This window comes from Hemibagrus wyckioides, linkage group LG02, assembly GCF_019097595.1.
Source record: "Hemibagrus wyckioides isolate EC202008001 linkage group LG02, SWU_Hwy_1.0, whole genome shotgun sequence".
Taxonomy (NCBI): Eukaryota; Metazoa; Chordata; class Actinopteri; order Siluriformes; family Bagridae; genus Hemibagrus; species Hemibagrus wyckioides.
In genome coordinates this window covers 2392767-2416374 of record NC_080711.1, presented here as the reverse complement: position 1 = coordinate 2416374, position 23608 = coordinate 2392767, and the positions used below count along the sequence as shown (strand labels likewise).

The 23608-nt window shown below is 41.1% G+C and overlaps 1 protein-coding gene across 1 annotated transcript in view; it reads left to right on the top strand.

Moving 5' to 3' along the window:
* Positions 1 to 23608, top strand: part of LOC131369868 (uncharacterized) — a 123069-nt gene that overhangs the window by 13645 nt on the left and 85816 nt on the right. Inside the window, 11 exon segments of the mRNA XM_058416762.1 lie at positions 2614 to 2628; positions 6315 to 6656; positions 10346 to 10677; positions 11140 to 11464; positions 11680 to 11997; positions 12463 to 12771; positions 13998 to 14312; positions 15838 to 16173; positions 16389 to 16697; positions 17143 to 17154; positions 21982 to 22301. Coding sequence (XP_058272745.1) covers positions 2614 to 2628; positions 6315 to 6656; positions 10346 to 10677; positions 11140 to 11464; positions 11680 to 11997; positions 12463 to 12771; positions 13998 to 14312; positions 15838 to 16173; positions 16389 to 16697; positions 17143 to 17154; positions 21982 to 22301 — 2933 coding nt within the window.

The window sequence follows — 23608 nt, the reverse complement described above, 5'->3', positions numbered from 1 at the left end:
GCTTAGAATTCATCCCTGGCATGTCAAATGCTAGCCGGAACAAGGGCAATCTGGTCTCCAAGCTGCACTTGGCACACTGGGTAGTAGAGGCCATTACTGGTTATTTTTTTAACCACCTCTAGCTGTTAGTGCTCACTCTACTAGGGGTATTGTCTCATCCTGTGCCTTGGCTAGGGGTGTTCCAGTCCAGGAAATTTGTGCTGCGCCAGGCTGGTCCTTTCTGAACACCTTTATCAGGTTCTATAACCTGGACCTGGACCCCACTCCAGGGTCCCAGGTTCTTCAGGGCTAGTTGATGTTCTATTCCTGGTTTGCTCATGCTCTCTCATGGCCCCTGGGACAGATATCAACCGGCGTGTGGCAGCGTCCACTCGTGCTTCCTTCAAACAAATAGAAGCTGGAGTAATGTGGTGTAATAAGTCCTTATATGGATTTATTGGCGTGTATTCCCTTCGTCATGTATCCTATCCAAGCCTATAAATTGCCATCTGTGCACACAGAGCTTCAGACACAATTCCTATAGCATCATTCATGACGCAGCATCTCGTGCCCTTCTCAGGGAACTGGATTACATGTAACCTGGTGTAGATATTCAGACTTATGAAAGTTCTTTTTATTAGTTGTGAAAAGATGTTTTCTTTTTGTTCAACACAGTTAATCCAATAGAATTTGGAGTCTTTCAAAGAGATCCGTGGTAAATATTTTGAAATATTTTGAAAAGGGTGAGAAAAATGTGTGAAACAAATGGAAAAGTGTTAAGACATTTTCACGAGGAGACTTACGCTGTGCTAAGAAGGTAATGATGAAGATCTAAAGGATCCCAGTTTCATTAAGTGTGTTAACTGTAGTAGTCATTAATAATTCAATAATGTAACAACCTCCAAAAACAGGAGAAGGTGGTGGGTAAAAATTGTAACAAATTGGATTTAAATGTTGTTATTATGCAGGTTAAGTTTCCCTATGCAAATTATGGAGATTCCATTATACAGTATGTAAAAAAAATTTTTAAGAAATTATTAGGACTTAAAAAATTTTATTAAATCAACAAGTGTTTGGCAATATTGTAATGAGAGCCATTATCATTAATTAATATTGAGATGCATTTTGCTGTTTGTCTTACAAGGTAACATACGACTCATTGATAAAGATAAAAAGATAAAAATTAAAATGGAAAACCTCTTGAGATTAAAGTCATTATAACACAAAATTGAACTGGTAGTTATTCCAGAAAAAAAGTCAAACTAAATAAAATTGTGACAAAGTAGTAATATTTCGCGAATAAAGTTAACACTATGAGAATAAAGTAAAAATCACGAGATTCGTAGCAATACAGGATTAAATTCGTAATATTTTGAGAATAATGTCATTATTTACATTAACGTGTTTAGAGTGATGAATAATATATAAGGCCTATTTGTGTATAGTGAAATTAATGTATTAATAAAACGACTTAATGCATTAAGCTACGTTGAGAATACGCATAAAAGTGAAACTTTACTCGTTGCATGCGCATCTACAATTACTCTCATTGCTTGGTGATTATTATTTCGCGTGCAGAGAGCAGCGGAAAAAAGAATGGTTTATTGATCTACCTAAATAAATATGATTAAATATCAAAGAGACCATCAAACATATTTTTTAATTTTTTAAAATCCATGAGAAAAGTTGATGGTGTGCCTGATCAAAAGAGATCCTGGGAAGATGGAACTGCACACCTTTTATCAATATAGTGGGAGACAGAAGCAAAGCGAGTTACACCGGTCAGTAATGGAGGACGCAACCACGTCATCGGTGACAGAAACCTCCACTGATCAGATAAATGATACTGAGCACAGTCCTACTAATTCGCATATGGTAGCAGATAGCAGAAAGCATATGGTAGCAGCATGGACGACGCTAGGCCATTTGTAGGTGGGCTTTAGCCCCCCTAACATTTCTACTCAGCCCTCCTAAAATTCTGCCATTCTCCATAAACTCTACACCAGGAACAATTCTAGGATTTTCATTTAAGGGGGGCTCAGACCCCAATGTGGGTATAATAGTAAAAAAAAAATTAATTAAAATAAAGGTTTGACTAACAGGGTAGGATGGTAAACTTATTTCAGCATTCCACTGTATGGTATAGATGTGTCTAACATTTGAGTACTGAACAAGCCAAATACAAGTCTTCCTGATCACACACACACACACTCACACACACACACACACACACACACACTCACACACACTTGTCCTCTGATCCTCCCTCTGTGACGCCGCGGTCTGCGGATTGAAGAACGCGCTGAAAGACGGGGAGGAGCCAAAGTCTGCCGCCGTTTTCATATGAAATTTAAAGGGGACTGAGGAGCTCACCAATTTGTGTAGAGTTTATGGAGAATAATACATAATTTTTAGGGGGGCTGAGTAGAAATGGCCTAGCGAAGACCATGCTCTACACAAATTGGTGATCTCCTCAGTCCCCTTTAAATTTTATATAAAAACACCGGCAGACTTTGGCTCCTCCCCGTCTTTCAGCGCGTTCTTCAATCCGCAGACCACGGAGTCACAGAGCGAGGATCAGAGGACGTGTGTGTGTGTGTGTGTGTGTGTGAGAGTGTGTGTGTGATCAGGAAGACTCGTATTTGGCTTGTTCAGTACTCAAATGTTTACCATCCTACCCTGTTAGTCAAACCTTTATTTTAATTAATTAATTAATTTATTTTTACTATTTACCCTCATTCGGGGCTGAGCCCCCTTTAAATGAAAGGGTCATGTTCCTGGAAAACTGAAGTTGTGTGGTCGGTGTCGGTCACAGCGGCGAGAGACTGCTGGTTTTGTTCCGGAAATTATTCATTTACAAATTAAGCACTGTTTGGGGGCAATATCCAGACTTGGACCAGGACCGATTGCAATATTTGAAGGGATAATGGACCGGTCTTTCTTCGAGGAAGCTTTCATAAAAGAAACCGCCGCCCAATGTAATCACTCAATAAAAACCTTAAAATAATAAAAACGTGGTCTGACTGCATTAAATAAAAAATAAACATTATGCAGACTCTTCAGCTTTCTCATCATTTTGGTTAGAAAGTATTAAACCGATTAAACTAACTAAAGACTAGATTGTGACATACAAAGGTGAGTTATTGTACAGTTTTATCCCCGAATTCGGCACCGTGTTCTGACAATCTAACTCATAAGAGTAAACCCTCCACAACCCTAAAAGTCAGTGTGGGTGAAGCATTGTGGGGGAAGATCTCTCAGATCGTCTGAACACCGCTCGAACCGGGTTTTACATGGAAATTACATTTAGCACCTCTTTGGGGAAGAAAGGCGAAGAGATCGCCTCAAAAACATCCTAAAACCTCCCCCATTTTAATCCACTAACAAACATCCTGCTGTCTATGTGTATTAATGTATATTTAAGCTGTGAAACAATTAACGAACAATATTAAATCAGATAGTACATCAAAACTTCTGTAGTAGGCGGAGGCTCCTGTAAAGCTTTTTACATGCCATTTAATGTCAAAGAAATGCGCTTCATAAACTCGGGTGAATGTGGGAAGGGAGATTCAGAGCGCACGAGTTTACAGTACTGTACATAGCAGCGGGCTGCGGGAGGGAGACGCCGCAGTGATTATTAAACAGAGACCATGTTCAGAGATATATTTCATATTTAGAAGTGTTTTAGAGAATATATAAGCATGACATAAGATAATATATAAGTGCTACAGTAACGATCAAACGCGTATGATGTAAAAACTATTAATAACGGAGCCATAAAAATGTTAGAGCCATTTGACCAGTCCATAAACAAATTTTTATATACTGCTATAATATTATAACAATGGCTTAAAATAGCTTTTAGGCACAATATGTTTTATCCATTACACTCAAAAACAAGTGCGTAAGTAGAAGAAGGGCGCATTTGTAGAATCTTAAGATTGCACAGGCGTCTTTAAAGTTGAACAAAAAAAGTTATGCGCAGATGGCAGGACAACACCAGCGCAATTAAGTATTTACAAAGCACATAAAAATACTTCGCAGCTTTACACTCACACAGTCACGGGTAAATTTATACATATTCATTTAAAATGTAAATATTATTATATATGTATTAAAGTATTAAAGATTTTTTTAAACGTATCCTGATGAAGGCTCGCGCTCCGTGGTCAGCTGCCTGCAGGACAACGCGCTCTAACTGCTTCCATCACACGCAATAAAACCTCACACCATGAAGTTATGACATTGAAAACTCACAGCTGAAAATGTTAAATATGAATTCCACACGTTTACTTTCTTTGTTGCTTGTTTTAATCTGCTTCTGAGAGAAACTCCGTGGCCAAGCACATCATTTAATGTGTTTGACTTCATGCAACAGTATTAAACTCATGCAATATAGGGATTAAGTTGTAATGTTTTATTTATAATGCCATATACATCAACGTGTTCGGCGTAATGTGAACAAGCAGATGTTCAAAGCAGATAAGTTATGCCTACCTTATTATTAAAACAGGTAGATGCACATGCAATGAGTAAAGTTTCACTTTTATGCGTATTCTCAATGTAGCTTAATGCATTAAGTCGTTTTATTAATACGTTAATTTCACTATACACAAATAGGCCTACTATATTATTCATCACTCTAAACACGTTAATGTAAATAATGACATTATTCTCAAAATATTACGAATTTAATCCCGTATTGCTACGAATCTCGTGATCCAAGCACATCATTTAATGTGTTTGACTTCATGCAGCGCTTCACAGACCGATCAGTTTATGACATCAAAGTAGCTACTGCAAGAACAGACTGCTCCGTAAGCTTTTAAATAGATTTTGTGGGACTTTGATAAAATACGTCATTTGCTCTCCGCAGCGCCGCAGTTACTCGATTTCAATGTACATGAAACACGACTGCCCCCTACTGGTCTCGTCTTTCCTGCGCGAGAGCGTCACTCGCAATGCCGCATAATGCCACGAGTCGTCGCGGGATTCCTGTCCCTCTGACGCGCATTCTTAACTGCCACATCTGTATATAAGAAAAATAAAACACCAGGGGATCAAATGTTCCTTGAATATTTTCACTGTTACATTAATTAAATTATTCAACCCATAATACATTTGAGCAGTTTATAGTTATATTTAATATGGCAGAATATGCATGAAGTTTATTCCTATTATTTATGTCAGATAAATACAAAAATGCAGAAAATTTTGGTTAAAAAAAGGCCTACAATGAATTGAAACTTCTAACGCAATACAAATAATATTGATGGTATTTATAACTGGAGGCAGGGGGTTAAAAAATAGTAACAAATTGGATTTAAAATGTTTTAGCATGCAGTTTAAGATTAACTACCCAATTCAAATGATGGAAATTTTCTAATTTTCTAATCTTTATGCAAAATATATTTTTGGATGTCAGTGCATATCCCACTGACGCTCTGAATGTGCAAAACTACTAATTGGAAACTTTCAAAAATCAAAGATGTTACTTCCATAAAACCACAAATATCGGTCGAAATGTTCTATAGGATATGACATATTTTGTCATGCTGCTTATAATATTGTTTATAATGTGGCTTCAAAAGAGGCAGGAGCAGAATCCATTTGCGGTGTTTATTAAATAAAAAATAATTAAACAGTCCAGAACAGTGAGCAAAAATCTGAGTGGAAATAAAAGGCAAAAAGAAAATAAACCAGCAAGCACAGTCTGTGTGCCAAACAAATCTGACAAACACAATTTATAGAAAAAAACAGGCCTACTATGAAATTAAATTTCTAACACGATACAAATAATATTGATGGTATTTATAACTGGAGTTGGTGGGTTTCATTAGACATAAAATGTTTTATCATGCAGATTAAGATTAATTACCCAATTCAAATCATGGAAATTTTCAATTTTAATATTTCTTTATGTAAAAGACATTTTTTGAGAAATTAAAATGCTAAATAGCATTTTATGCTGATTCAACATAAAAATGTTAGAGCCATTTGACCAGTCCATAAACAAATTTTTATATACTGCTATAATATTATAACAATGGCTTAAAATAGCTTTTAGGCACAATATGTTTTATCCATTACACTCAAAAACAAGTGCGTAAGTAAAAGAAGGGCACATTTGTAGAATCTTAAGATTGCACAGGCGTCTTTAAAGTTGAACAAAAAAAGTTATGCGCAGATGGCAGGACAACACCAGCGCAATTAAGTATTTACAAAGCACATAAAAATACTTCGCAGCTTTACACTCACACAGTCACGGGTAAATTTATACTGTAATAAGACAATGATTAATTAACATGAACATGAATTCTGATGTTTTGTCCTAGATGGCGCTAACATACGATTCATTGGTGGCACCGACTCCTGCTCTGGTAGAGTGGAGATCCTGCACAGTGGTCAGTGGGGAACAGTGTGTGATGATGACTGGAACCTGAATGATGCAGAGGTGGTGTGTAGACAGCTTGGATGTGGTAAAGCGGTCACCGCTCATCAAAATGCCCACTTTGGTCAGGGAAGTGGCCCAATATGGCTGGATAATGTTCAGTGTTCTGGAAGTGAAAGCAGCATCACACAGTGCTCTCATAGAGGATTTGGATCACACGACTGCAGCCATGGTGAAGATGCTGGTGTTACTTGCTCAGGTACAGAAAAGCAGAGAATCAGCTCCAGTCCACACTACAATATACTAAAGCTAAAATAGAGCTCTGACTCTTTCTTGTACCTACCAGCCACACAGCAGGGCGTCTGCTTTTTATAGGATTATTTTTACTGTCATTTTGCAAATATTTAAGATTTGTATTAATTAAAAACAACACATTGGGTTAAAAATAACAACTCTAGTAACAAATTAGATTTAAAATGTTTTAGCATGCAGTTTAAGATTAATTACCCAATACTAATGAAGGAAATTTTCTATTTTAATATTCTTTATGTAAAACACATTTTTTATTTCAATGTGTATCCCACCGAAGTTTTGAACGTGTGCAACTACTAATTCGAAAAGTTCAAGAACTACACCAGGCTCCATATGTAACCCGGTTCCCTGAGAAGTGAACGAGTCGCTGCGTCATGACTGACGCTATGGGAACACTTTGTCGAGGAAGTTGTGTCTGAAGCTCTGTGTGCACACACGCCAATTTATTGGCTCGGATAGGACACAAGATGGAGGAATACATGTCAGCAAGTCCATAAGGGCATCTACGTCACATCACTCCAGCTTCTATTTGTTTGAAGGAAGTGCGAGTGGACACCCGGGGTGTGGCCAGTGACACAGTGTCTCGTTCCCTTCTCAGGAAACATACAGTTTTGCTCAAAATTATTCATACCCTTGGTATTTTCATAGTGTTTTTAAGTTGTCTTCTGTGATGAAGAATGAGTTTTATAATACTTTCATATATTTAATATGTGACAAACAACTGAAGAAATAACAACATGTGATATTTCAAGAAACCTGACATTTCATTGTTTTTTATGGACAAATATTCAAAAATCACCATGTTCAAAATGATTCCTACCTTTTATATTACAATGTTTCAATAATCAATAGAAAAGCTTCTTTTCTTAATGACAGGCTGTAAACGCTTCTTGTAGGTCTCCACAAGATTTCTACAGATCTGCTGCGGCAGGTTTCCTCACTCTTCCTTCGCTAAAGCCTCCAGTTGGTGGTTGATTTGGAAGGCTTCCTAGCCCTGAGCCAGATCTTCAACTCTCTCCACAAATTCTCAGTTGGGTTCAGGTCAGGGCTGATTCGCTGAAAGGTGGATCTTGATACCATCTCCCCTGCTTGGTTGAGAGTGTCTAATAGAGCTTCGGTGGTGATATGGGGGTTGGTTGCATCTTGGCAGATCTTTCTATCGACTCTAGAGGATACTTTGCACTTCCTGCCACGCCTATCCAGGTTTTTGACAGCGTTGAACATCTTGAATTTCTTGATGATACTCTGTACGGTTGATACAGGGAATTCCAGATCTTTCAAAATTGCCTTGTAGCCTTTGCCTCCACTATGGGCATTGACCAGACATGTACGAAGATCATGACTGAGTTCTTTCTTCTTTGCCATGGTGACAGTGACTGAGAATAATGTAAGCTTTGCCCCATTAATTATACTTTACAGAGCAGGTGCTACCATTTAACATTATTAGGCCTAAATTGATTACACCAAAATTGATTAAATTGATTATAGTCACTGGAGTGTGAAACCACGTGCACTTTCACAAAATAAAGATTTTTTTCTGAGATTGAGAATAGGGTATGATTAATTTTGAACAGGCTCAAAAGAGAATCTCTGGCCATATCTATTGGTATACAAATGAAGTTTAGCTAACACATATGTGGGGTTGTGCATAACTAATGTATATTGAATACAATGGAAGTTTCGCTAAAGTAGTTTTTATAAATGAAAAAAAAACTATTGATTTGTCCAAGCGGTATGAATAATTTTAAGCACAACTGTACATAACCTTGTGTAGTTCCCTTTCTTGGGAATTCAATGCTGCGTCATGACTGATGCTATGGGAATATCAATACCCACGCTGCAACACACCGGTCAATGTCTGTCCCCGGGGCCGTGAGAGAGCACGAGCAAACAAGGAATAGGATATCAATCAGCTCTGAAGGACCTGGGACACTGGAGTGGGGTCCTGGTCCAGGTTACAGAACCTGAAAAAGGTGTGCAGAGAGGACCAGCCTGCCACAGCACAAATTTCCTGGAGGGGAACACACCTAGCCAAGGCACTGGACGAGGTGATATCCCTAGTAAAGTGAGCTCTGACGCCTAGAGGCTAAGCAATACCGTGCAAAGGCTCAAAGGGGGCCTCCAGCAGCCCCTCCAGGACCACAGAGAGGTCCCAGGAGGGGAGGCACGGTCTGCAGGAAGGCCTCAGCCACCTGGCATCGTGCAGAAAATGCAGTGTGGACTTAAACTGAACTTATCTTTGTCCTTAATCCCTTTTAAATTAAGCCACAGGCGCCTCTCCGAGGCAATTAACACAACCATAGAACAGCCTATGGCCATTGCTTTGTGGCATGGAGCGTGAGGTCTATGGCTCAACGCAGCTCAGAGACTGCCTCAGGGCAAAGTCCCTCGCTACAGTCAAGCTCTCTCAGCAGGTCAGCCTGGTAGGCCTGCAAAACCACCATGTTGTGCAGGGATGCACCAGCTTGGCCTGCTGCCATGTAGGCCTTCCCCACAAGGGCTGAGGTGGCTCTACATGGTTTAGAAGGGAGCACCGGCCTCCTCCATGCCGGCAATGTAGGGGAGAGATAGCTCGCAAGCGCCTCTTCAACCCTGGACATGTCTGCATAACTATAATTTTCAAGCCCTATAATGGCTGAATAATCAGAGGAGGCCGGGGAAAAAAAGTCATGCCGAAGAAGGATTCTTCCAGGACCTCGATAACTCAGCATGGAGGTCCTGGAAAAACGGAAGCTGTCTGAGTGGGCGGGGCACAAGGCGGGAAGCGGTCAGACAGCACTAACTTCCTCTTCAGGCCAATTTAAATTTAATTTGCTGACAGCTCGCGTTAAAACATCAGTTAGCTCCTCGAATGCCATTGACTGCAGTGGCAGATCGATGGAGGAATTTCCCTCCTCACTCTTGTTGAGCTTCTCAGAGCCCTACGCAGACAAAGAAATATCCACACCTGGGTCCGGAAAAATCACAGCGTGAGCTCCCAAAACTGAAGCGGGAATATTGGAGTCAGGGGAGAGGACAGGAGAATGGGAAGGACCCGTCTCTTGTTCCGCTTCCGCCAACTCAACCTGCGAACCCAATGATCTAAGCCGCCGGGCCGCTATACCGGACGTGGGACCCGAGCCACGAGGCGCAGAAGCCTGGCCGGAAAATACAGCCAAGCAGGATCGGGGCTTATGGAGAGGAAACCTCCTGCAATGCATGCAGCCAGCTCCCTCGAGAGCCGACCGGGCATGCTCTTCTCCCAAACAAACAACACAAAGAGCATGTGTGTCATCCTCCGTGATAAAACGGGGGCACGGATGCACACACATTTAACACCATAAATCTCTTGTCTTGTTTCTGTCTAGACAGACAGGACAAACAATCGACACACATACATGGAGCGCTTCCTGAAGACCAAAAATGCTAGAGTGGACTTGCTGGCCAAATAACAGGCAAAAAGGTCATGAACCAAAAAGCACAGTCCGTGTGGCAAACAAATCTGACAAACACAATCTAAAGAACACGAGAACAAAAAACATGAGAACAAAACACGATGGCAAACACAATGGAAAACAAAGAATGGTTGAGAAATGATTAGAAATAATCATTTAAAGTATTGATAAATAATAAGATTCACTATAATTAATTAACATGAACATGGTTTTTGATGTTTTGTCCTAGATGGCGCTAACATACGACTCATTGGTGGCACCGACTCCTGCTCTGGTAGAGTGGAGATCCTGCATGATGGTCAGTGGGGAACAGTGTGTGATAATGACTGGGACCTGAATGATGCAGAGGTGGTGTGTAGACAGCTTGGATGTGGTAAAGCTGTCACCGCTCATCAAAATGCCCACTTTGGTCAGGGAAGTGGCCCAATATTGCTGAATAATATTCAGTGTTCTGGAAGTGAAAGCAGCATCACACAGTGCTCTCATAGAGGATTTGGATCACACAACTGCAACCATGGTGAAGATGCTGGTGTTACTTGCTCAGGTACATGTTGTAAGATTATTTTCACTCTCAAATTATGTTAATATGTAATTTTATGTTATAAATAAATGTTATTTTTTATTAATTAAATTAAACAACACCTAGTACATTTTATATATTACAGTTACATTTAATATGACAGAATATGCATGAACTTTATTCATGTTTTTTATGTCAGACGAATACAAACTGGGATGCATGTCCCCTCTAATAGGACAGGACAATTTTGGAGAAAAATGCTGAATATTTTGTCTAAAAAACAGATCTGCAGTGAAACGAAACTTCTCACACAATACAAATAATTAGCATGTAGTTTAAGATTAATAACCCAATTCAAATGATGAAAATTTTCTATTTTAATATTTTTTATGTAAAAGACATTTTCTGAGATATTATTAACTACTAACAGAAATAGAATCCTAAGAAATTCATTATCATAAATTAATATGATGTGCATTTTGCTGTTTCTCTTGTAAGGTAACATGCGACTCATTGGTGGCACCGACTCCTGCTCTGGTAGAGTGGAGATCCTGCATGATGGTCAGTGGGGAACAGTGTGTGATAATGACTGGGACCTGAATGATGCAGAGGTGGTGTGTAGACAGCTTGGATGTGGTAAAGCTGTCACCGCTCATCAAAATGCCCACTTTGGTCAGGGAAGAGGCCCAATATGGCGGGATGATGTTCAGTGTTCTGGAAGTGAACGCTCCATCACACAGTGCTCTCATAGAGGATTTGGATCACACAACTGCAACCATGGTGAAGATGCTGGTGTTACTTGCTCAGGTACAGAAAAGCAGAGAATCAGCTCCAATCCACACTACAATATACTAAAGCTAAAATAGAGCCCTGACTCTTTCTTACACTTGCCAGCCACTGTAGATAATATATAAGAAATAAAACACCAGGGGGTTTATTGTTAATAATTTTTGAGAAATCATTAACAACTAACAGAAATGGAATAATGAGAGATTCATTATCATAAATTAATATAACATGAATTTTGATGTTTGTCTTGTAAGGTAACATACAACTCATTAATGGCACCGACTCCTGCTCTGGTAGAGTGGAGATCCTGCATGATGGTCAGTGGGGAACAGTGTGTGATAATGACTGGGACCTGAATGATGCAGAGGTGGTGTGTAGACAGCTTGGATGTGGTAAAGCGGTCACCGCTCATCAAAGTGCCCACTTTGGTCAGGGAAGTGGCCCAATTTTGCTGAATAATATTCAGTGTTCTGGAAGTGAAAGCAACATCACACAGTGCTCTCATAGTGGATTTGGATCACACGACTGCAGCCATGGTGACGATGCTGGTGTTACTTGCTCAGGTACATGTTGTAAGATTATTTTCACTCTCAAATTATGTTAATATGTAATTTTATGTTATAAATAAATGTTATTTTTTATTAATTAAATTAAACAACACATTGTACATTTTATATATTACAGTTACATTTAATATGGCAGAATATACATGAACTTTATTCATGTTTTTTATGTCAGACGAATACAAACTGGGATGCATGTCCCCTCTAATAGGACAGGATAATTTTGGAGAAAAATGCTGAATATTTTGTCTAAAAAACAGATCTGCAGTGAAACGAAACTTCTCACACAATACAAATAATTAGCATGTAGTTTAAGATTAATAACCCAATTCAAATGATGAAAATTTTCTATTTTAATATTTTTTATGTAAAAGACATTTTTTGAGATATTATTAACTACTAACAGAAATAGAATCCTAAAAAATTCATTATCATAAATTAATATGATGTGCATTTTGCTGTTTCTCTTGTAAGGTAACATACGACTTATTGGTGGCACCGACTCCTGCTCTGGTAGAGTGGAGATCCTGCACAGTGGTCAGTGGGGAACAGTGTGTGATGATATCTGGGACCTGAATGATGCAGAGGTGGTGTGTAGACAGCTTGGATGTGGTAAAGCTGTCACCGCTCATCAAAATGCCCACTTTGGTCAGGGAAGTGGTCCAATATGGCTGAATAATATTCAGTGTTCTGGAAATGAAAGCTCCATCACACAGTGCTCTCATAGAGGATTCGGATCACACAACTGCAACCATGGTGAAGATGCTGGTGTTACTTGCTCAGGTACAGAAAAGCATAGAATCAGAATATACTAACATAGAGCCCTGACTCTCTTATACTCGCCAGTCACTGTAGATAATATATAAGAAAAAAAACACCAGGCTTTCTGATGTGCTAAGATTATTTTCAGAGTCAATTTGGAAAAATGTCATTTTTTATTAATTAAATTAAACAACACATAATTGATTTTATATTTTTATAGTTACATTTAATTTGGCAGAATATGCATGAAGTTTATTTATGTTATTTACATCAGCTGAATACAAACTGGGGGCCGTGTCCCCTCTAATAAGACAGGAAGGTTTTGGAGAAAAATGCAGAAAAATTTGTATAAAAAAAAAAAAAAATGACAGGCATACAGTGAAATGAAACTTCTAACATGATACAAATAATATTGATGGTTCAAAAATCAAAGATATCTCTTCCATAAACCTACGAATATCCAATGAAATTGTCTATATGTATATAAAATATTCGGTTATGCTGCTTATAATATTGTTTATAATGTGGCTTCAGAAGAGGCAGAAGCAGAATCCATTTGCATTGTTTTTATTAAATAGAAAACCAAAACAGTCCAAAACAGTGAGCAAGAATCAGAGTGCAAAAAGCCAGAAAGCACAGTCCATGTGGCAAACAATCTGACAAACACAATTACACAATTTAAAGGGGGAAGTGCGGGTGGTGCCATTTCAGTGTTGCATAGACTAGTCATTTGCACTAATTCATATTCTAGTCAGCATTGTGGGGATGTCCACTAGTCAGGCTGTAGGGAAAACAGCAGAGTTGTACTGATGTTTGTTACTTTTTTATTTCCAATTAGATTAATTTGCATTTCATCTGCATTTTAAGCAATTTAATTTAACTTCTTTGTGTATTTTTACTTTTTTCTTTTTATCTCTCTCCCTTTACATACCTTATCTTTCTTCTCTCCCTGTATTTGGAGTGACAATAACAGTCCTTAGAAATTAACTTTTTATAATACATTGCTAACAAAGTTTTTATCAGCCTTTAAAGAAAGGAGTGGGGGGTTTCTTTAAAAGAGTAATGAATTGGATTGAAAAGTTATTAATATTCAGTTAAATACTGAATATTTGAACTAGTACAAATAATGTTCACTATTCATTATGTAAAATGTATTTAATGTTCTTTGACTAATTATTAAAAATAATTAAAAAAAAATATTCACTATGATTAATTAACATGAACATGAATTCTGATGTTCGTCTTAGATGATATTAACATACGACTCATTGGTGGCAACAACAACTGCTCTGGTAGAGTGGAGATCCTGCATGATGGTCAGTGGGGAACAGTGTGTGATGATGACTGGAACCTGAATGATGCAGAGGTGGTGTGTAGACAGCTTGGATGTGGTAAAGCGGTCACCGCTCATCAAAATGCCCACTTTGGTCAGGGACGTGACCCAATATTGCTGAATAATGTTCAGTGTTCTGGAAGTGAAAGCAGCATCACACAGTGCTCTCATAGAGGATTTGGATCACACAACTGCAGCCATGGTGAAGATGCTGGTGTTACTTGCTCAGGTACAGAAAAGCAGAGAATCAGCTCCAATCCACTCTACAATATACTAAAGCTAAAATAGAGCCCTGACTATTTTTTATACTTGCCAGCCACTGTAAATAATACAAAGGAAATAAAACACCAGGGGTTTTGATGTTTTAAGATTATTTTCACTCTCAAATTCGAAATATGTACTATAATTTTTTATTAATCAAATTAAACAACACATAATACATTTTATATATTTATAGTCACTTTTAATATGGCAAAATATGCATGAAGTTTGTTCCTGTTATTTATTGTCAGACAAATACAAACTGGGGGGCGTGTCTCTCTAATAGGACAGGGAGGTTTTGAAGGAAAATGCAGAAAAATTTGTCTAAAAAAAAAAACCATGCCTACAATGAAATGAAACTTCTAACACAATACAAATAATATTGATGGTATAGATAACTGGAGGTGGGGGGTTAAAAGGCAGTAAGAAATTGGAGTTAAAATATTTTAGCATGCAGTTTAAGTTTATTTACCTAATTAAAACATTTTTTTTTATATCATTGTGTATCCCAGTGAAGTTTTGAACGTGTGCAACTACTAATTGGAAACATTTAAGAACCAAAGATGTCACTTCCATAAACCCACAAATATCCAATGAAATGGTCTATAGGTATATAAAATATTCTGTCATGCTGCTTATAATATTGTTTATGTGGCTTCAGAAGAGGCAGAAGCAGAATCCATTTGCGTTGTGTTCATTAAATATAAAACCAAAACAGTCCAAAACTGCAAGCAAAAAAACAAAGTGCAAATAACAGGCAAAAAGATCATAAACCAGAAAGCACAGGCCGTGTGGCAAACAAATCTGATAAACACAATTTACAGAACACGAGAAATCCAGAGAACAGAACAAGATCTAAACACAGTGAACCGCGTGGACCGGGAGGGCTCAATATTCCAGCAAGGGCTCCCCCTAGAGGGTTGGAGGGGGAAGTGCCGGTGGTGCAATTTCAGTGTTGCATAGATTAATCATTTGCACTAATTCAAATACTAGTCAACATTATGGGGATGTCCACTAGTCAGGCTGCAGTGAAAACAGTGAAGTTGTACTGATGTTTACTTTTTTTGTTTTCATTTTTTGATTTGTCTTTCATCTGCTTTTTATGCAATTTAAGTAATTTGTGCATACTTCCTTTTTTCTTTTATTCTCTCTCTCCCTTTACATACATTATCTTTCTTCTCTCCCTCTCTTTGGAGTGGCAATAACAATCCATATAAAGTAACTTTTTATAATACATTGCTAACAATGTCTTTATCAACCTCTGAACAGAGAGGAGTGGTGAGTTTCTTTAAAAAAAATAATAAATTGGATTAAAAAGGTGTTATTATTCAGTTAAATTTAATGACCTAGTCAAATAATGTTCATTATTCATAATGTGAAATGTTCTTAAAGTTTTTTGAGAAATGATTAGAAATAATCATTACAATTGCTGTAATACTGTAATAAGACAATGAATAATTAACATGAACATTAATTCTGATGTATTGTCCTAGATGGCGCTAACATACGATTCATTAATGGCACCGACTCCTGCTCTGGTACAGTGGAGATCCTGCATGATGGTCAGTGGGGAACAGTGTGTGATAATGACTGGGACCTGAATGATGCAGAGGTGGTGTGTAGACAGCTTGGATGTGGTAAAGCAGTCACCGCTCATCAAAATGCCCACTTTGGTCAGGGAAGTGGCCCAATATGGCTGAATAATATTCAGTGTTCTGGAAGTGAAAGCAACATCACACAGTGCTCTCATAGAGGATTCGGATCACACAACTGCAGCCATGGTGAAGATGCTGGTGTTACTTGCTCAGGTACAGAAAATCAGAGAATCAGCTCCAATCCACACTACAATATACTAAAGCTAAAATAGAGCCCTGACTCTTTCTTACACTTGCCAGCCACTGTAGATAATATATAAGAAATAAAACACCAGGGGGTTTATTGTTAATAATTTTTGAGAAATCATTAACAACTAACAGAAATGGAATAATGAGAGATTCATTATCATAAAATAATATAACATGAATTTTGATGTTTCTCTTGTAAGGTAACATACGACTTAATGGTGGCACCGACTCCTGCTCTGGTAGAGTGGAGATCCTGCATGATGGTCAGTGGGGAACAGTGTGTGATGATGACTGGGACCTGAATGATGCAGAGGTGGTGTGTAGACAGCTTGGATGTGGTAAAGCTGTCACCGCTCATCAAAATGCCCACTTTGGTCAGGGAAGTGGCCCAATATTGCTGAATAATATTCAGTGTTCTGGAAGTGAAAGCAACATCACACAGTGCTCTCATAGTGGATTTGGATCACACAACTGCAGCCATGGAGACGATGCTGGTGTTACTTGCTCAGGTACATGTTGTAAGATTATTTTCACTCTCAAATTATGTTAATATGTAATTTTATGTTATAAATAATTGTTATTTTTTTATTAATTAAATTAAACAACACATAGTACATTTTATATATTACAGTTACATTTAATATGGCAGAATATGCATGAACTTTATTCATGTTTTTTATGTCAGACGAATACAAACTGGGATGCATGTCCCCTCTAATAGGACAGGACAATTTTGGAGAAAAATGCTGAATATTTTGTTTAAAAAACAGATCTGCAGTGAAACGAAACTTCTCACTGTCACGAGGCCTGAACACCAGAGGGAGCCGTCGCCCGAATATTAACTTTTTCTGCTCACTTCCGGTTCTATGACCTATATAAACCGCACGCTACCTTAGTTTCATTGCGAAGCATTGTTTCCTTTGTGTTACCTGCCCAGCCTTGATTTATCGATAGTCTCGTTTCCTCGTGTATGGCCTTGCTTGTTTTTCTTCTGACTTCGTTTTTTGGACTAGCGTTTTGGTTTTGACTTTCTCTTCATTGCTTTCTGGTTTTCGACTCTATCTTTTCCGTGACCTCGACCAAGATCTTAGCCTTTGGCCCTTTACCTCATCCGCGTATGGATTCTAATACTCCTACATCTGACGGGACGTTACAGAATGCTTCGCCAGAGATGAGTCCAGCGGATATGCAAGCGGCACTGTGGCGGCAGCGCGTCCTTATTCAAGCTTACCAGGCGGAGGTCGACGCGCTGAAGGCAGCTAACCAACAGCTCCAGCAGCAGCCACTGGATCAGGCAGCAGCCGCCGCGCCAGCGCATGACGCCCGCCGCGAACTTCCTCATTTTGCCCTTCCTGAGAAGTTTGACGGATCCACCGATCGTTGCCGAGGTTTTCTTCGTCACTGTGATAACTATTTCGCTCACCAACCTGAGGCTTACCGCGACGAAAGAACCAGGTGCGCGTTCATATTATCCTTACTAACTGGTAGAGCGCTAGATTGGGCAGCAGCAGTTTGGGATTCTGACCCCCAAGTTAAATCATCCACGGATTATTTCGCTAATTTAATTAAGGAAGTGTTCGAATACCCGGCGGGCGGCAAGGATGTTTCCGTTCAGCTGCTGGAATTACGCCAGGGGAGGGACGCCGCCGCGGATTATGCTATAAAATTCCGCACGTTGGCAGCGCAGTCGGGATGGAATGCTACTGCACTCATGGCGTTCTTCCGCGAGGGGCTCAACCCGGAGTTACAAGCAGAGATGGCATGCCGCGAAACGAACGTCACGTTGTCCCAATATATTTCCACTGCCATCCGTCTGGATAACCTGCGTCGCCAGCACCGCCCTACAGCCGCCACCTCACGCCCCCTGCCGCGTTATAAAATGGAGGAGCGACCGCACACAGAGGATTATTCTGAACCCATGCAGCTGGGAAGGGCACGAGTCACAGCAGAGGAACGTGAACGGCGTACTAAACTCAACCTCTGCTTCTACTGTGGAAAACCCAGTCATAGAGTGCTCCGATGTCCTGAAAAATCATCTACGCCACAGGTAGAAAACATAGTTCACTTATCCAAAGTTTCTCTTCTGGCATATCTTCTCCTTGCTCATTCTCAGTTTTTCGTCACAGCACTAATTGACTCGGGTTCAGCGGTCAACCTCATGGACGAGATGCTGGTGCGCAATCTACACATCCCCACAGTCCCATGCATTCCCCCGCTCAGAGTGACTGCCATCGATGATCAGCCCATCGGAGGGGGCCTCATTTCTCGGCAAACCCAACCTATCTACCTCCAACTTGGTTTATTCCATCATGAACGTTTATCGTTCTTTATCATCTCCTCCCCGTCCAACCCCATAGTGCTGGGCCTTCCATGGCTACAGCTTCACGACCCAGACATCTCCTGGAAGGATGGTGACCTCCGACAGTGGGCCCCTTTCTGCATAAAGAACTGTTTTTTGAACCACACTCCACGTCCATGCCTCGCTACTTCCATTGAAAGCCCAGCTTCGTCCAGTCCCACTTTGCTCCCTCCTGAATACTACGAACTACGTGAAGTGTTTAGTAAGGAAAAAGCAACCAGGCTCCCACCACACAGACCATGGGACTGCACCATTGAACTCCTCCCCAATGCCGTCCCTCCTAAGAACTGAGTTTACCCTCTCTCCATCCCAGAAAAGAAAGCTATGGAGGACTACATCGAAGAAGCCCTTGCAGCGGGTTATATAAGGCCCTCAACATCTCTGGCGGCGGTGGGTTTCTTCTTTGTGGAAAAGAAGGATGGAGGGCTCCGCCCATGCATTGACTATCGCGGTTTGAACGCTATCACCGTGCCCTACCCTTATCCTCTCCCCTTAGTTCCAAACGCCCTTGAACAGCTACAAGGGGCCAAGGTGTTCACCAAACTCGACCTACGCAGTGCCTACAAACTGATCAGGATAAGAGAAGGAGACGAATGGAAGACTTGCTTTCCACACCACTAATGGACACTACGAGTACCTAGTCATGCCTTACGGGCTCACTAACGCCCCGGCGGTGTTTCAATCCATGATAAATGAGATATTCAGGGACATGCTCCACAGCCACGTAATAGCCTACATTGACGACATTTTGATCTACTCATCAGACTTGAAACAACATGTTTCCCACGTTCGAGCAGTCCTCCACCGCCTGGCAACCCATAACCTCTTCGTGAAGTTGGAAAAGTGTGAGTTCCACCGTTCCTCCATCACGTTTCTCGGTTACGTGATTTCTCAAACGGGGGTGGAGATGGACCAGTCAAAAGTGTCCGCGATCATGTCCTGGCCTGAGCCCACCAATGTTAAAGGCCTCCAACGATTCCTGGGGTTTGCTAACTTTTATCGCCGTTTCATCCGGAACTATAGCACCATAGCCAGTCCCCTGACCTCGTTATTAAAGGGGAAACCACAGAAACTAAAATGGACTGATCAAGCCCGAACAGCCTTCGATAAGCTTAAGCACAGCTTCTTCTCCGCCCCTATACTCCGACACCCACGACCTGACTTACCTTTTACAGTAGAAGTGGACGCCTCGAACAGCGGGGTGGCAGCAGTACTTTCTCAACGCCAGCCGGAGTCCGGCAAACTACATCCCTGTGCCTTCTACTCTCGGAAACTAACACCGGCGGAATTGAATTACGACGTGGGCAATAAGGAACTTCTAGCTATGAAGGTTGCCCTCGAGGAATGGAGACATTGGTTGGAGGGGGCAGCTCACCCGTTCCTCATACTCACAGATCACCGTAACCTGGCGTACCTCCGAGAAGCTAAGCGCCTCAATCCACGCCAAGCCAGGTGGGCCTTATTTTTCTCACGGTTCAAGTTCACGGTCACCTATCGTCCCGGCACAAAGAACGGGAAAGCAGACGCCCTCTCTAGAATCCATGAGGTCAGCGAATCACCCTCACACCCGAGTAATATACTCCCACCATCCGTTTTAGTAGGCCCCATTCGTTGGGATTTCATAGGAGAAATTGAAAGGGCTTACACCTCCGAGGCTCCTCCCCCAAATTGTCCACCCTCCAAACATTATGTTCCCACCACGTACCGTCTAAGACTGATCAGGTGCACGCACGAATGCCCCAGCTCCGGCCACCCTGGCATCCATCGTACGGCCCAATTGCCGCGTCACACCTTTTGGTGGCCTTCTCTTCTCCAGGATGTAGAAAGGTTTGTACGCTCATGCTCCATTCCCGAACCGATCGCCATCTGCCTGAGGGCCTGTTGGAGCCCCTACCCGTCCCACGCCGTCCCTGGTCTCACATTTCTATTGACTTTCTCACTGACCTCCCCGACTCACAGGGCTTCACAACCATCATGGTTATCATTGACCGGTTTTCCAAGGCATGCAAATTAGTTCCCATAAAGGGATTACCTACTTCCATGGAGACCGCCGTAGCCATTTTCCACAACGTCTTCCGGAATTTTGGGCTCCCCGAGGACATTGTATCGGATCGGGGGCCACAGTTTACCTCCAGGGTCTGGCAGGAGTTCTGCAAGCAACTGAGAATCAAAGTCACACTGAGCTCAGGATACCACCCCCAATCTAACGGGCAAGCCGAACGTCTGAACCAAGAAATAGGAAGGTTTTTGAGGGCTTACTGCAGTAAGGAACAGCATCGATGGAGTGAATTCCTCCCATGGGCCGAATACGCTCAGAACTCCCTCACCCATTCCTCTACGGGGCTGACACCCTTCCAATGTGTTTTTGGCTATCAACCCCCCCTGTTCCCGTGGTCCGGGGAGCCCTCAGACGTCCCCGCGGTGGACGAATGGTCCAGGCGAAGCCAGGAGATCTGGGAACGAGCCCATGTTCGCCTTCAACGGGCTTCATCCACCTGGTTAATCCCGTCTCGTTTCACCTAGAGCTGCCTGCCTCCTACCGCCTCGCACCCACCTTTCATGTATCGCTGCTCAAGCCCTATCACGAGCCACAGACCGCGGACCCCTCTGCCCATGAGCCACCCCCTCCCCTGGACATTGACGGTTCCCTCGCCTATCGGGTTCACACCATCCTTAACTCGCGTCATCAGGGCCGCCGCCTCCAATACTTGGTGGACTGGGAGGGATATGGCCCGGAGGAGCGATGCTGGGTCAATGCAAACGATATCCTGGACCCCGCTCTCATAGATGAATTCCACCTGAACTTTCCCCACAGACCCGCCCCTCGCCCGTGGGGATGCCCTCGACGCCGAACACCTGGAGGTGTTCTTAGACGGGGGGGTTCTGTCACGAGGCCTGAACACCAGAGGGAGCCGTCGCCCAAATATTAACTGTTTCTGCTCACTTCCGGTTCTATGACCTATATAAACCGCACGCTACCTTAGTTTCATTGCGAAGCATTGTTTCCTTTGTGTTACCTGCCAAGCCTTGATTTATCGATAGTCTCGTTTCCTCGTGTATGGCCTTGCTCGTTTTTCTTCTGACTTCGTTTTTTGGACTAGCGTTTTGGTTTTGACTTTCTCTTCATTGCTTTCTGGTTTTCGACTCTATCTTTTCCGTGACCTCGACCAAGATCTTAGCCTTTGGCCCTTTACCTCATCCGCGTATGGATGCTAATACTCCTACGTCTGACGGGACGTTACACTCACACAATACAAATAATTAGCATGTAGTTTAAGATTAATTACCCAATTCAAATGATGAAAATTTTATATTTTAATATTTTTTATGTAAAAGACATTTTGAGATATTATTAACTACTAACAGAAATAGAATCCTAAGAAATTCATTATCATAAATTAATATGATGTGCATTTTGCTGTTTCTCTTGTAAGGTAACATGCGACTCATTGGTGGCAACAACAACTGCTCTGGTAGAGTGGAGATCCTGCATGATGGTCAGTGGGGAACAGTGTGTGATAATGACTGGGACCTGAATGATGCAGAGGTGGTGTGTAGACAGCTTGGATGTGGTAAAGCAGTCACCGCTCATCAAAATGCCCACTTTGGTCAGGGAAGTGGCCCAATATGGCTGAATAATATTCAGTGTTCTGGAAGTGAAAGCAACATCACACAGTGCTCTCATAGAGGATTCGGATCACACAACTGCAGCCATGGTGAAGATGCTGGTGTTACTTGCTCAGGTACAGAAAAGCAGAGAATCAGCTCCAATCCACACTACAATATACTAAAGCTAAAATAGAGCTCTGACTCTTTCTTGTACCTGCCAGCCACACAGCAGGGCGTCTGCTTTTTATAGGATTATTTTTACTGTCACTTTGCAAATATTTAAGATTTGTATTAATTAAAAACAACACATTGGGTTAAAAATAACAACTCTAGTAAGAAATTAGATTTAAAATGTTTTAGCATGCAGTTTAAGATTAATTACCCAATTCAAATGATGAAAATTTTCTATTTTAATATTTTTTATGTTAAACACATTTTTTATTTCAATGTGTATCCCACCGAAGTTTTGAACGTGTGCAACTACTAATTCGAAAAGTTCAAGAACTACACCAGGCTACATATGTAACCCGGTTCCCTGAGAAGTGAACGAGTCGCTGCGTCATGACTGACGCTATGGGAACACTTTGTCGAGGAAGTTGTGTCTGAAGCTCTGTGTGCACACATGCCAATTTATTGGCTCAGATAGGACACAAGATGGAGGAATACATGTCAGCAAGTCCATAAGGGCATCTACGTCACATCACTCCAGCTTCTATTTGTTTGAAGGAAGTGCGAGTGGACACCCGGGGTGTGGCCAGCGACACAGTGTCTCGTTCCCTTCTCAGGAAACATACAGTTTTGCTCAAAATTATTCATACCCTTGGTATTTTCATAGTGTTTTTAAGTTGTCTTCTGTGATGAAGAATGAGTTTTATAATACTTTCATATATTTAATATGTGACAAACAACTGAAGAAATAACAACATGTGATATTTCAAGAAACCTGACATTTCATTGTTTTTTATGGACAAATATTCAAAAATCACCATGTTCAAAATGATTCCTACCTTTTATATTACAATGTTTCAATAATCAATAGAAAAGCTTCTTTTCTTAATGACAGGCTGTAAATGCTTCTTGTAGGTCTCCACAAAATTTCTACAGATCTGCTGCGGCAGGTTTCCTCACTCTTCCTTCGCTAAAGCCTCCAGTTGGTGGTTGATTTGGAAGGCTTCCTAGCCCTGAGCCAGATCTTTAACTCTCTCCACAAATTCTCAGTTGGGTTCAGGTCAGGGCTGATTCGCTGAAAGGTGGATCTTGATACCATCTCCCCTGCTTGGTTGAGAGTGTCTAATAGAGCTTTGGTGGTGATATGGGGGTTGGTTGCATCTTGGCAGATCTTTCTATCGACTCTAGAGGATACTTTGCACTTCCTGCCACGCCTATCCAGGTTTTTGACAGCGTTGAACATCTTGAATTTCTTGATGATACTCTGTACGGTTGATACAGGGA